We start from the raw sequence: 15,348 nt of genomic DNA, 5'->3' as shown, positions 1-15,348 counted from the left end.
CGGGCATATAATTAGTGAAACTGAACAGTTCAAATTTCTAGGTGTTCAGGTAGATTGTAAGCTGTCGTGGAAAGCCCACGTTCAGGATCTTGTTCAAAGACTTAATACTGCCATTTTTACTATTCGAATGGTATCAAAAGTGAGTGATACTTCGACACGTAAATTATTCTACTTTGCTTATTTTCATTCACTTATGTCGTATGGTATTATTATTATTATTATTATTATTATTATTATGTGCGATTGGACCCATACGGATCACGCAAAGCTTTTCCGATTCAATTTTTTAATTCTCCAAACTTCTCTCATTCTTTCCCCATGAATTCTCTTTCTTTCCTCTGACCATTTTGTCCCCTGTCTCTTGCAAACTTCATTCTCGGGTTGTACTTTCCAACTATTGATTTTTTGCCTGTATACATTTCTGTTTATAACTTCTGAAGAATTTATTTGTGCATTTGCTAGATCTGTTTTGGTTTCTTGTATCCAGGGTATGGTTTTCAATTTTTCAATGTATATTAAAATTTTGTGGGAGAGTCTGGGTGTTGGGAGTCTGTGGATATGACCGTAAAATTTTAGTCTTCTTTTCCGGATGTCTGAGGCGAGGTTAGATAATTTTTCTGTAGTTTTCCGAGACTGTAACCTGTATCCATCTTCCGTTCTTTTTGGGCCAAGAATCTTTCTGATAATTTTGCGTTCTTCTTTCAGAATGCCTTCCAGGTCGCCTTTTCTATGGAGTGTGAGTGTTTCGCTGGCATATAGTGCTTCGGGCTTGATTACTGTATTGTAGTGTCGTATTTTTGAGTGAATGGAGAGACACTTTTTATTGTAGATGTTGTGGGTTTTCCAGTATGCTCTTTTCAGTTTTTGCAGTCGAACTTTTTGTGCAGTTTTCTCTCCCCCTGTGGGTTCTAGGACCTCGCCTAAGTATTTAAAGAATGGAACTCTCTCAATTTGTCCATATTTTGTAGTCAGTTTTTGAGTTTCAAATTTTGAGCAGATGAATTTGGTTTTTTGGAAGGAAATTTGTAGCCCAACTTTTTCGGCGCATTCTTTGAGAATGTCTATCTGTTTAATTGCTGTGGTCTCGTTTGCTGCTAGAATGGCCACGTCATCTGCAAATGCCAAGCATGAAATTTTAATACCATCTTTAGATCTTCCTAGTTGTATAGGCTTCCAGTAATTTTGATTCTTCAGTTCTTTTTCCCATTCTCGGATGACTTTGTCTAAGACAAGGTTGAAGAGGAGTGGAGACAAGCCGTCACCTTGTCTGACGCCGGTTTTGATCAGGAAGGGCTCTGATATTTCACCCAGGAATTTTATCTTAGAAGTTGTGTTTGTGAGCGTTTCTTTGATAAGGTTTAGGGTTTCCGGATCGAGTCCTAGCTCCTCAAGGATAATAAAGAGAGATTGCCTATCGATTGAATCATAAGCCTTTGCGAAATCAACAAAGGAACAAATGATCGGACTGTTTCTGACTGCTTTGTATTTTAGTGTTGTCTTCAAATTGAAAATTTGTTCTGCACAGGATCGGTGAGGGCAAAAGCCAGCTTGGTATTCACCAATACTGTGTTCGAGTTGTTCTTGGGTTCGTTGAAGAAGACAAGCTGAGAGGATTTTATAAGTGACTTGGAGAAGGGAGATTCCTCGATAGTTGTTTATATTTGCCATGTCTCCCTTTTTATGCAGTGGATGAATTAGGGCGCATTTCCAGTCTTCTGGTAGTTTTTCTGTCTGCCAAATGTCTGTGATGATTTGAGTGAGTTCTTTGAGGGAATTTGGTCCAAGATTTTTAAGTAGTTCTGCAGTGATATTATCTTCTCCGGATGCCTTGTTGTTTTTCAGTCTATGAATATGTCTTTGGATCTCCTCTAGTGTAGGTGGTGGGGATTCTGGATTTGTGTAGATAGCAGTTTCTTGAGGGAATCTTGAAGAAGGTTCAGGGCAATTGAGGAGTCCGGAAAAGTATCTTGCCAGCTCCTCACAATTTTCCCGATTTGTGAGCGCTAGTTTTCCATCTGGTTTTCTGAAACATAGATTTCGTGAGCCGTATCCATTGATTCTCCCAGCAAAGGTCTTATAGAAGTCTCGTACATTATAGTTACGGAAATTTTCTTCAATAGACTCACACTGTTCCTTGAGGTACTTCCTCTTGACTTGTCTGATTGTTTTTGCCACTTGTCTTCTGGTGTTGTGGAAGTGATCTAGATTTTCTGGGGATTTTTTACTGTTATACTTCAGAAAGGCTTTCTATCTTTCTTCCAGCACTTTTTCACATCCAGAGTCCCACCAGGGGTGTTTTGTGTTCTTTTTCAATGGGATCAGTTCTTTTGCCTTCTTTGTAATTTTTGTTCAAAATTTTTCCCAAGAGTCAGCTGGTTCCTTTTCCCACTCCTCCTTCAGATTGGTTTCTTTGATTGTTCGTGTGTCAAATTTCATCATGTGTGTTTTCTTCGGATAGAATTTTTTTGGGGTGAATTTCACTTTAATGCGTGTTAAGTAGTGGTCTGAGTCAATGTTCGCCCCTCTGCAGACTTGGACATCATGGATCTCTTTCTGTACGAAATAGGAGATGGCAATGTGGTCAATCTGATATTTGCCGATCTCTTGTATGGGGGACCTCCAGGTCTTTTGTTTTCTAGGTTTTTTTCTCAAAGATGTAGACATTATTTTTAGATTATTTTGTTGGCATATGGTATTTATATTGTCGTATGGTATTATATTTTGGAGTAACTCTTCCCATTCTACAAGGATATTTTTGGCTCAGAAATGGGCGATTTGGGCAATAAGTGGTGTGAGTTCACGAATCTCTTGTCGACCTCTGTTCACGAGTCTGGGTATTTTGACATTGGCCTCTCAATATGTATATTCCTTATTGTCGTTTCTTGTTACCAGTATTAGTTTATTCCCAAGAATAAGCAGCTTTCACTCGGTTAATACTCGGCAGAAATCAAACCTGCATTTGGATCGGACTCCCTTAGCTCTTGTGCAAAAAGGTGTGCAGTATACTGCTGCATCGAATTCAAAAATCTTAGCAGTAATCCACGCCCTTTCAAATCAAAACTGAAGAGTTTCCTCATGGGTCACTCCTTCTATTCTGTCGAGGAGTTTCTTGAAAAATTAAGCTGATTCTTACTGTATTGCTGATAGCATTTACTTAAACTTATGGACTGACTTTTTTCAGGTTCATGAACATTTATTTTTATCTGTTATTACTTTTATGTTGTAAGTTCATGCACTGACACGTTCCATGACCTTTGAGATTTGCTCCTCAATTTGGTCCTACGGAACTTGACGTGTAAATAAATAAATAAACCTGGAGTGGAAACTAAAAACACTGTATATAATCTTGTGTTACATTAATAATAGAACGGATTTGTAAAAGTTATACTGTACATAATGTTTTTACCTTAGAAAACACTTAAATAAACTGAGTCTGGTTTTACACTATACAAGGTTTCACCCCCTTTGCTATTTAATATATTACTTGGATAAACAGGTAACCAAATGATGATTCGATGACTGTAACCAAACAATGACTCATAACCAGCTAGCAAATTAAAGAGAGACAGAAGGGGGGACATACAGGAATTTTAAAACAACTTCAGTGTTTCTGATCCTCTTTTAAAGTGTTGTTTAGTGGTCCTGGAGTCCGTGCAGTATAAAAAACATTGTGGATGAGTGGTAACTCTGTAGTTATGAAAGTAAAACCTTTTTTTCTGAACCATTTGTCTTCTTACATTGCAATTTGAAAGAAATTTGTTTCAAATGAGCTTCTTACCTTATTCAGAACCAAAAACGACGATTTCTCAGGATATAGCTCAAGTAATCGCAATACTTTGGCATCTAGGGATCCAGATGTCCAACGGTTGCTAACATCATGTATGACTCCAAGTAAGTCTGCCTCCATTAATGCAAGTTCACTATCTTGTAGAAATGACTCTTCTAAATTGAACCTGCAAATAACAGAAGAGTATAACTGTTAGTGTGACCCTTTATCATCCTTCCTTCTCTCTCCTTTTTTTCCACTTTGCTACTGGGGAAGGGGTTGAGGAGGGGGAGGGAATAATTAAATATGGTATAGATCCTTCTCTTCCTGTCTTCTAATCTTTCCATTTGAAAATAGTTATGGTTATCTATTTCCAGCACTTTGCATCTTTAGAATTTCTTGCTTCATCTCTAGATGACTCACTCACATTCAGTTGTTCTTGCTTGCACTGTATGTATCACTTCACAATGCTTGTGATGTGATCAGCAGCTGATATTAGTGGCACTTGTCTTGATAGTTATATATGTGTCCCCCAACATTAGACAATGGTTTCTACATGCGCATGCTGTTTAGAGGCAGCACAGATGGCTTTTGGCGCACGTGCCATGACTGTTCTGTGGCCTATACAGAGGCAATGGCTCTGGCTTTTCAGTAGTTAAACTTTGTATCTGAGGATGGAAGCCAGCAGAAAAGCCAATATATCACATCAAATTGATTTAAGGGTCTGGCTGTAAACCCAACAAACATACTTGAATCACTATGTTGGAAAAGTCTATGCAGTCATATGGAAGATTTTAGTTTCATACCTTGAATGAAAATCAAAACTGAAGCCCAACACGTAAGAATGTTCGTTACAAATGGCTCCTCTCCCACCACAGTTAAAAATTTCCCTTGTAACATGGTACAGGATCTTTGACAAACAGGTAAAAATGAAAGGGGCAGGTGGAGGACAACGAAACAAGCAAATAATCCTAATAAACAAAGGTCCAAAAACCACATGACTGCATATGTGAACACCTTATAAGAGTCCTCAAGGATCAAAACTGCAGATATGAGGACAAACACCTTACAGCATTTTTTCTACATAGTCACCATTCGTGTAAAGGCAGGCTTCAGCACATCACCTCATCAATGCCCATACACATTTAAAAACGTCAGGCATGTTCTGAATGCACAGACAACCATCCACAAAGAAATGCCAGAGTTCATTGATGCTATCAACAGGACTGGAAAACACCAAAGACACTAAATACTCATATACAAAAAAAATTCAATGCGTTCAAGTTGGGGAACATGGGAGGCCATGGTAATGATGAAGCATGACCAATACATTTTTTGACAAAGATTTGTGCCACATGAAAGAGTGCTGGTGCAGCATTATGATGTATCCCTTATACACCCTTTCACCATTAGGAAGAACATACAAATAATCAATTACCTTGTGTTACAGTAAATGATTACCAGACATCACAGACATAGATTACCAAAAGCTGCCACAAAGTAACATTAATGCTGGTCTAGGACACTTCTTCCATATGTAATCTGGATCCAACTTGTGCATTACATATGACATAAATAATTTTTGGCATAAAATTAATGATGCTATAAGTGTTCCTCTTTCAAATATTTACAAGTGCACAATGCAATGCTTATTATATTGAGAGGTGTAGCACGTTAACATGGTTTAAAGTTATTATTTGTTAACAAACATTTGATAAATGAACTGTTTGTCTCTTATTTGACAGCATGTAAGATGTAATAGCAATGTGTAACCTGACTTCATTTGGCTTACCAATGTGGAGGAAATATCCTGCAGACAATTTTTTACAAAATTAATTTAAGTAATTATGGGAAAAATTTGTAACTTAAGGAATTTATCAAGAACATAACAGATTGTTCTACCGAAATATGGTCACAGTTGGCTCCTACATTATAAATAGGCTATACTGAATGTGAATAACAAGGTCCAACTGCAGTAAATGAAAATCAAAGCCAAGAGCAAGCCTACCATACCAAACAGAGTAAAAAGTTTCACAATATTTTTATACACATACATCAGGATAACGAACTTGTGGGCAGATTAGATTAGATTCAATTTTCATTCCATAGACCCAAAACTGAGACGATTCTCATTGGTGTGGAACAAGTCAGAAAGTATAACAGAAAAAACATAAAACATTTGAATATAATACTCACTACCCTGATCATTTGTCAAGAGTGTGTCAGTACAGATGAATACATTACAGTAAACTGGAACTGCTAATATTTACAGAATTAATACACTGTCAGAATGAAACATAGTTGCGCATATTTAATAAATTTATCATACACAAAATACCTACTCCTTACAGTTGTGACCAAGTGCTGTCAAAACTGAAAGGTAACAGACATTTTTACTTGAGATGGTCTAACAGTCCCTGTTAATATATTCATCTATGGAGTAGAATGAGTTGCCTATCAAAATGTGTTTCAAACTCTGTTTAAACTGTGCTTTATCTGAAACCAGATTTTTAATGATTGCTGGCAATTTATTGAAAATGTGTGTGCCTGAATGCTGGACCAATTTTTGGACCAATGTCGGTGATTTTAGGTCTTTATGTAGATTGTTCTTATTCTTAACGTTGACACGACGTATTGAGCTATTGGTTGGAAATAGAGATACATTACTTGCAACAAACTTCATTAAGGAATAAATACACTGAGAAGCAGTGGTTAGAATACAAAGTTCCTTGAACAGGTTTCTACATGATGTTCTTGAATTTACACCACAAATGAGTCTTATTAGATGCTTTTGCACACCAAAAAGTTTTGCTGGGTTTGACAAGTTACCCCAGAATATGATCCCATATGACATAACAGAATGAAAGTAAGCAAAGTATGCCCGGTTTTTTTATATTTATATCTCCCACATCTGACATTATTCTTACTGCAAATACAGACTTGTTTAGCTGCTTCAGTAACTCTATGGTATGCCCTTCCAAAATGAATTTATTATCGAGTTGTAGTCCCAGGCACTTCAGTCTGGAACTGCGCGACCGTTAAGGTCACAGGTTTGAATCCTGCCTCGGGCATGGATGTGTGTGATGTCCTTAGGTTAGTTAGGTTTAAGTAGTTCTAAGTTCTAGGGGACTGATGACCTCCGATGTTAAGTCCCATAGTGCTCAGAGCCATTTGAGCCATTTGTAGTCCCAGAAATTTAACACTGTCAACCTACTCGATTGCATGTCTTCATATGTTATACACATGCTGGAAGGAAATTTCTTAAAGGTTCTGAACTAAATATAGTGGGTCTTTTCAAAGTTTAATGACAGTGAATTAGCTTTAAACCATTTATTAATTTGATTAGCAGCTCTTTATAAATTTGTACTTGACTTGCTACTTACTGCAATGTAAGCATAGTTCGCAAGCTTACGTGTAGGGGGGAGCGCGCAGTTCATGAAGTAAAGCCACCACGGCCGCATTAACCCTTTTCGCTGCTACAAAGACGTGCTCCCTGCATTCCGCGCTGTGCGCGATTTTGTCACTGCACTGCTCGCCTGTGCAGACACATTGTGTCCTGACTGCTTTGACACTCTTTATCATTCGATTCCACAAAAACTATTTGGCTCAAAAATTAGATTTTTACCTATCTTCTTGACTGATACCTTCCCCCCATAAATGACTTAATTTTGTTTCGATGTTCAACGCAGTTATTATGCAGCATTAAATATAGTAAACCTCTGCACGAAATTTTGAAGAGTTTGCAGAGGTAAAAGTCCATAGAGTATACTTTCCGTATGGTCGATTTTAGTTGCCACAATGTTGAGAATGAAATGTGGACAAGATACCTATATATTTCATTTAATTTAAGTACCACGTAAGTGTCGTATGTAATATTGAGAAATATTCCACCTTTCGCGACTGTAACAAAAGTTTTACTTACACTGGGCACGTTTGGCTTTATTTTAAAGCACTTCAATCAATCAAAAGGAAGTAGACAAAATACATTAAACAAAACTGTGGACTTACAAAAACATTAGGACTTGAATATACCGTCTGTCAGTGAAGTGCTCAGAGCTATGTCAAATATAATTTTGTGTGTGGCACACACAAACAGCATTTATTTGCTAAAACACTGATGAGCCAACACAAACGTTGAATATTGTGCTACCGCAGCACAAAACTATGAAAGGTGACTTGGCAATGGAGGACACAAAATACAGTCCTCTTATGATGCTTCAAAAGAGAGAAACGTGTCTGCTCTAAATAAGTCGCTCATTACAGTTGCAAAAGAGGGATATATTTCAATACCATTGGTAAAACTGCGACTGTGGAACAAAAACAAGAAATAGAACATGAATACCATTGTGTATGTGCCATACCTTTCACCGATGGAAGTGCTTTAAAATAAAGCCAAACGCGCCGTGTGTATGTAAAACTTTTATTACAGTCGCGAAAGACGGAATATTTCTCAATATTACATACGACACCTATGTGGTACTTAAATTAAATGAGATATTGTTATACAGTAAATATTATATGAAATTTAGGTATCTTGTCCACATTTCATTCTCAACATTGTCGCAACTAAAATCGACCATACGGAAAGTATACGCTATGGACTTTTACTTCTGCAAACTCTTCAAAATTTCGTGCAATGGTTTACTACATTTAATGCTGCACATCAAAACAAAATTAAGTCATTTATGGGGGGAAGGTATCAGGCAAGAAGACGTGTAAAAATCAAATTTTTTTGCCAAATAGTTTTTGTGAAATCGAATGATAAGTGTGTCAAAGCAGTGGTAACACCATGTGTCTGCAGAGGCGAGAAGTGCAGTGATGACAAAATCGCGCACAGCGCGGAATGCAGGGAGCATGTGTCTGCAGCAGCGAAAAAGTTAATGAAGAGGCAAAGCACTAGAGATTTCATTCAAACGAATAAAATTCGTGAAGTAAGGCACTCCAATATTGTTTTTAAATAAAGAAAATATTAGGCACCGCGCAAGGTTTGAACTCATAACCTTTCACTTGGCAGCCCAACACTTTAACCGTTCCACTACCTCAGCTCATTGAACAGTGTATCTCCATAAGGACTCTTAACACCTCACGCAACTACTGACAAACACTGTTGGTATGACTATGAATTACTCACGCTTCGTCGAAGTACAATAGGAAATAAACAATTACCGCTGTTCTTTATTGCGAAAAAGCAGCTCGTGAGATTGAAACAAACACCTTTCCTTGCTATCGCCTGAATTAGGAGTCTTATTGCTTGTTTGGTTTAATTAATTCGAAAAATGGCTCTGAGCACTATGGGACTAAACATCGGTGTCATCAGTCCCCTAGAACTTTGAACTAATTAAACCTAACTAACCTAAGGACATCACACACATCCATGCCCGAGGCAGGATTCAAACCTGCAACCGTAGCAGTCGCGCGGTTCCGGACTGAGCGCCTAGAACCGCTAGACCACCGCGGCCGGCGTTTAATTAATTAATAGAATATGAAGCAATTGGTATAAAGAATGCTTTTTCCAAACTTTCTGTAAAAGAAAGTCTGCTATCAAGACATTGCTTTTGTTCTATTACTTTATTTATGACTGAACATTTCTAAAACTGAAGACACTCGTCCGTGCTCTGCACTGCTGTCGAGATCTGGCAACGTCGTTCTCTGTTCATTGGCTGACTGTGTTTTGTGACGTCAGATGCGCAGAACGAACCTAAACTCGGCCGCCAAGATATATGACGCGCACTTTAGATGCTTAAGGAGACACATGAACACCGCCTTTCAAATACTTTTGAAAACGCTGGCAAAAGTGAAACTGGTTGATAGTTTAATCCCATCTCTTTATCCCACATCTTGTAAAGAGGCTTAACTTCTGCATATTTTAGCCAGTCTGGAAATGTTCCGCTGACAAGAGACTGATTACCAAATAAGTTAAGACTGAAGTCAACTCAGATGAGCACTGTTTAATTCACTGATATGTTATCATAACAACCAGAATACTTTGATTTTAAGGTTTTTATGATGGATTTGCATAACGGACTTGCCTATAGAGTTTTTATTATCTGCAGCATAGACTTCTACCTGTGGGTTTATAGCCCATCTTGAGAAATCATTTCTGGCCACACAGAACCTTAAATTCCACACCTGGTTCATGTTTACTTATGATATCATTACAATTTGGACTCAGAGTGAGAATATCCTGGCCCTATGTGGCTCTGTGAGCCAGTTTCCTGAATGCTGACTTCCACTCACAAATGTATCTATTTAGAGTGCATAAAAATTTCCAAACAACCCCAATAGCTCTGCTTCAACATTTGACAACTATTCAACACTGAAAAGTCCCTCCTATACAGCCTGCTCACCCATAAACACAACAGTTTCAGTGACTAATATACGCTCTGCAAGTGGGTTTGAGGTCTTGCTGAGGCATTTGCAGACTTAAATTACACTCCCAGCTCTGTTCAGAAACGTGTCCTCCGTGACGTAGCCTATGCATACCTAACACTCTCCAAACATCTGTTGATCAGCCACAAGAAAGCATCCTCTTCATAAGTACCATTCAGGACTAAACAACTAAATCCCGTTTTCCACCATGGCTTCGACAACATACCGTTTTGCCCTAAAATAAAAAAAATATCTTCCCCCACAATCCTTCTAACTCCTTTGCAAGTTTGTACACTGTTTCCAAATACCTGCCCCATGGGTCATATTCCTGAGGAAGTTACAGGTGCAAAGCCGGATCCATACAAGTGCTCATTACCTATTCCAGACCTATCACTGGAATTTCCTAACCGATCGAAGGTAGCGCTACCTTAGGTATGCAGTTACATTATACGCCAATTTTTCTGTAACCACTGCATAACATTCTATATGGGTATGACTATGAACAAACTATCTGCCTAGATGAATAGCCACAGCTAGACTGCATATTAAGGTGGATTGGACCTTCCACTTACTGAGTGTGGTGCACAACATAATGTGATTGACTTCAACAAGCTGCTACAATACATACTATTTGGATTCTATCTCAGAACTACAGTTTTTTTTAATTACAAAGGCAAAAATTTGGATCAATGGAAGCGTCCGATTCCATCCATCTACTTTGACCTGTGACGTAAGGGTGTCGTGGAGTGTGACGTCATTGCGGCGTGGAGGTTATGAGTTGCTTGTGTTTGTAGAAGTCATCTTGTTGTGTTTGATGGTGCCCTCTAGTGGTGTGTGTGTGTGTGTGTGTGTGTGTGTGTGTGTGTGTGTGTGTGTGTGTGAGAGCACGCGCGAGCGTCCGCGTGCTGAGTGAAATGTTTTGTATTGGGATCATCTGAGCCTTGGTGCTGGATGAGTCATTGGCAGTGTTTGTAGTTCCAAACGTGAACTTTAGAAGTTTTTTCAGTTAGTTGTCAGTTAATTTTGTTTTTGTTTAGCTGTTTGGAATTTTTGTTAGGTGTTATTGGTTTGCTGTTTGTGGTGTGGTAAGATGTTTAATTTATTTGTGGCTTCTGTTGTTAGCTATGGATTTGACGATGAAATATAGCAGCGCTATGTTGTGGTTAGAAATTGGGGAGAACATATTGTCCGTCATTAAATTCATCCAATAACTTCAAATGATTGCTGAGATTGTGAGAGAAATGACTGATTCCAATTATCATAGTTGTAGTTGTTGGTTTTGGTGTTTGTTAGTGTCAGCTGTGGTTGAGCTATATATGTCAAGGGAAGTGTCACATTCCTGTACATTTTGTTGGTGTAGTGGAATGTTGTAAATTTTTTTTTTGGTTGAGGGATCATGGAGTGTTGTTTTTGCTATTATATTTAGAGCTCGTCCCCACCCTGAACCCCCCCCCCCCCCCCCCCCCCGGTTTCCCACCACGTTGATTGCATATTTGGAGGGAGATGTTATTGCCGTATTTCCGTATTTATATGTATTTTTGTGTTAGTTGCCGTGTGCATTTAGTGACATCATAGGTGCAATATTGTAGAGCTTAGAATAGCCATTTCCGCCATATTGATGACATAATGGTTCAAAGCAGGCAGGTGGAATCGAACACTTCTGTAATCCCTAAAATTCTTTCCATGACTTATTCTCTGTTCCCATCAACTCCTAATGTCAATCTGCATAGTCTTTATCCACATCCACCTCCTACCTCCCCACCCCCTTTCTCTATTTCTACTACTGGGTTCTGCCTTCCCCCTTGTAGTTTCCTAGCCTGCCCCAATATGTTCTACCCAGGTGCCCACTTTACTACACCCCTCCCCCCATGTCCAACACTCAGCCCTCTCTTTCCTCATCTTCCAATCCCCCACCAACTACACAAGCTGCTATTGTTGATTGATACTCCAGTTAAGCTCCACTATCAGGAGCTCTCTCTCTCTCTCTCTCTCTCTCTCTCTCTCTCTCTCTCTCTCTCTCTCTCTGTGTGTGTGTGTGTGTGTGTGTGTGTGTGTGTGTGTGTGTGTGTGTGTGTGTGTGTGTGTGTGTTTTACTTAACGTTCTATTAGCATAACATTCTTTTAGCATTATTATTCATGCAAAAACACACTAACCTTTGCATCTCTGTAGCTGTAACCAATCCAGGTGTATCAAGAAATATTATTTGAGTGGTGTCTTGAATTGATACAGCCCGAGCACGGCATCTTGTCGTGTGCACTTTCTTGGATACAGGACACAGCTGCATGGAAAAAATGTATTTAAAAAAAATTCATACAACGCTACAAAAAATACTGACTGCTAAGTGTCACATTATGTATTTTTGGTTTCATCCATTAATGGTCCCTTTGAACAAACAAAAATAAGCCTTAGTCAGTTTTAAAATGGCAACAGGATCCACATCCAAAACCATTTTTCTGAATAACAATCTGCTGCACTGGCCGATGCTGGTTGTATTAGAAAATTCTTTTATTTTGCATTCATCACTACTTTGCAGCGATTGTCTTCACAACTCTAGCAGCAGTGAAGCATTTGATTGCGCAGCCTCAGCGGATTAATCTCAAAATTGACTTGGAATCTTTTACTTCTGTATAATTACAGTTAACTGACTACAAACTAGTTATTCGATTCAATGTCTGTCACAATTTGATTCATACAATGGTTAACAACAAAAAATACCAAAAGTCATGGTAAAATAAAAAATAATGATAAAAGAAACAAAAATTTTACAGCTATATGCTCAGAGTCGGATAATTGGGTAAGATCAAGAGTGAAGAACGATCAGCTGCATGTAACAATAACAAAGTGAGTACCTCAGTTTTAACACTTAAACTCGAAGCAAAATGAATTTAAAATACAAAGATGTGCTTGTTCTATTGCCTATCAAGGTAATTTTAGCAAAAAGACCAAAAATGCAAGCTAACTCTGAGAAGACAAAACAGAAAAGAAATAACATCACTGATCACTTTCGAATTAATTCTGGAAACACAAACTCAACGACTCGATAATTAGCACCGGTAAAACTTACCATTCTGCCAGTCAACTGATTGATTAAACTGCTTTTACCAGCATTGGGTGCACCGATTATAGCAACTTTCACTAATTTCGTTTCTTGACACTTGTCGTGTGAAGAATCTTCTAAATGTCTTGACTCTTGAAACACTGTAGTCGAAGCCGCAGCATTTTCAGAGAACTGTCTTTTAACACTTTGCGTTAACTTAAATACCGTTTTTAAGGCACGAGTTACCCTTGCACAATTTACTTGTCCGCTTAACATTGCAATAACTTCTGCACACTATAAAAATTCCCAAGTTTTCGACGTGGAAACTATAAAACCTCACTCGTTTCTAAGTAATAAATGTTGCCACGAACATAACCCACACATTTTCTTTGATAATACTACGTTTCTGCTTTTCCATGCTACCATGTTTACAAACAAACCAAAGGTGTAAAACAATAACAATCGCGACACTCCGTATCCTTTTCGTTAACCGCAGCAACAGCAGCGCCCAAAGCGCCTAGCAAGCGACACTTCTGAATAGGTTATTGGATGAGTACGAATACTAGCGTTTACATTGATCTGTAACATAGCTTTCACGACAGGGAATCTATATAGTGACATAAAAATCGTCAACAACTACAAAATGACACCAAATTTTTAGGTTCCTAAGGACCCTGGAAGGTACGATACTGTACATTACAGGACAGGCTATTTACGATTATCTTGTCACGGACACAGTTATTTACCGAAAAATGTCGTTTACCTTTAATAATAAAAAATTGCTAATAAACACCGGAAGATATGACCTTTTACAGAAAGACGTTGTACATCTACCCAAGAAAATGTAGATTTGTTCACTGCACTTTCAGCCAGATCAGTGATTTTGGGACATAGAAATCCTATATGGAATGTAATGTCTATAATATTTAATGTATGAAATAAGCCACCACAGCTGTAGCTTAAGCGGAAACGCCACACTTAGTTAGGTAGTTACTTTCATGTTCCATTGATCATTTTGCATGATAAATTGTCGTGACGTTGCACGAGTCATTTTACATTAATATTTCAAATTAATTTTTACATCTATTTGTAATCTAAACATCACCATATAATTTTTCCCCGGAAATGAAAACAAGATATACAGATTGAGTTAGAAATTCCTACCCACCACGATTTACGAATTACAAACATAGAACTTCTTCCACAGATTGGAAGGAGTTGTCTAAGACAAACTTCTTCAATTTATTTTCAAATAAATCGTCAAAAGCAATAAAACTGTTTCCCAACACAGAAGAAACAAATTCCACAATTGTTGCTAAATTTGAGCCATAAACGGTTAGACTCGTGAAAACATCCGCTTTTGAAGCAGAAGTAATTTCGTTTACAAAATTACTTGTGTATTAGAAAGCTGAATGAAGTGTAAGAATGGACGAATCACTAGACCCCACAAAACATGTTTAAATGTCAAGGATAGTGCCTCTCATAATAACAACAGACAATGGAAATATAGGCTACACGTGCTTGAAATAAATGTTTACATTCTCCTGCTTTCAGCGGAGTAAACAGCAAATACTCACATATTCAGAAGTATTTTATTTGTGCATAAGTTATAGCTTAGGTAATTGAATCAGTGTGATTCGGTTGCTTTTGCATGTATTTCACGATAATTTATGTCTCCTGGTAATTTATTAGCGCATGGAACACACAGTTAATCAATTTTTCGTTGATTAAGTTGAAAATAGTTAAAACGAATATTATCCTTATGACACTTGTGACTGACTACTTTCTCACCGACTAGAGCGCTAGTGTCGCTCTAGCCGTCAAAAGGTAACAACCTTCGCACCTGAAAATGTCCTGGCTGGGTTTTTTAGACTGTGGTATTACAGGCCATATATGACCAATGTGTTGTATTGCTCTGTAGCGACTGCTACTCACGTCGGCTGCTGTGACCGCACACGTTACTTCTGTTTGCCCCATCCATAGATTATATTGTGTCGGGAATTCAGTGACTGCACGGCAACAAATGAATGGCGTAAACCGCTATTCTCAGTGCGTGTTTGAATATTTATTAAGTACCGGTAACTCTATACAACGAAAATATACCCATCAGCTCGTTGCTCATTAGATGTAGCAAGATGGCCGACAGTATAAAAGTACTGCGTGTGCCTCTGTGGA

At 38.2% G+C, this 15,348-nt stretch overlaps 1 protein-coding gene across 1 annotated transcript in view; it reads right to left on the bottom strand.

Moving 5' to 3' along the window:
• LOC124789499 (GTPase Era, mitochondrial) overlaps positions 1-13,636 on the bottom strand; it is a 41,575-nt gene extending 27,939 nt beyond the window's left edge. Inside the window, exons 1-3 of the mRNA XM_047256885.1 lie at positions 13,201-13,636; positions 12,290-12,414; positions 3,779-3,953 (exon numbers count right to left, since the gene is read on the bottom strand). Coding sequence (XP_047112841.1) covers positions 3,779-3,953; positions 12,290-12,414; positions 13,201-13,449 — 549 coding nt within the window. The 5' untranslated portion in view covers positions 13,450-13,636. The remainder of the gene's footprint in view (positions 1-3,778; positions 3,954-12,289; positions 12,415-13,200) is intronic.
• Between the last annotated feature and the right edge of the window lie 1,712 nt (positions 13,637-15,348).

This window comes from Schistocerca piceifrons, chromosome 1 (assembly GCF_021461385.2).
Source record: "Schistocerca piceifrons isolate TAMUIC-IGC-003096 chromosome 1, iqSchPice1.1, whole genome shotgun sequence".
Taxonomy (NCBI): domain Eukaryota; kingdom Metazoa; phylum Arthropoda; class Insecta; order Orthoptera; family Acrididae; genus Schistocerca; species Schistocerca piceifrons.
The sequence above is the reverse complement of the archived record's forward strand: the minus strand, read 5'-3'. Positions and strand labels throughout refer to the sequence as shown.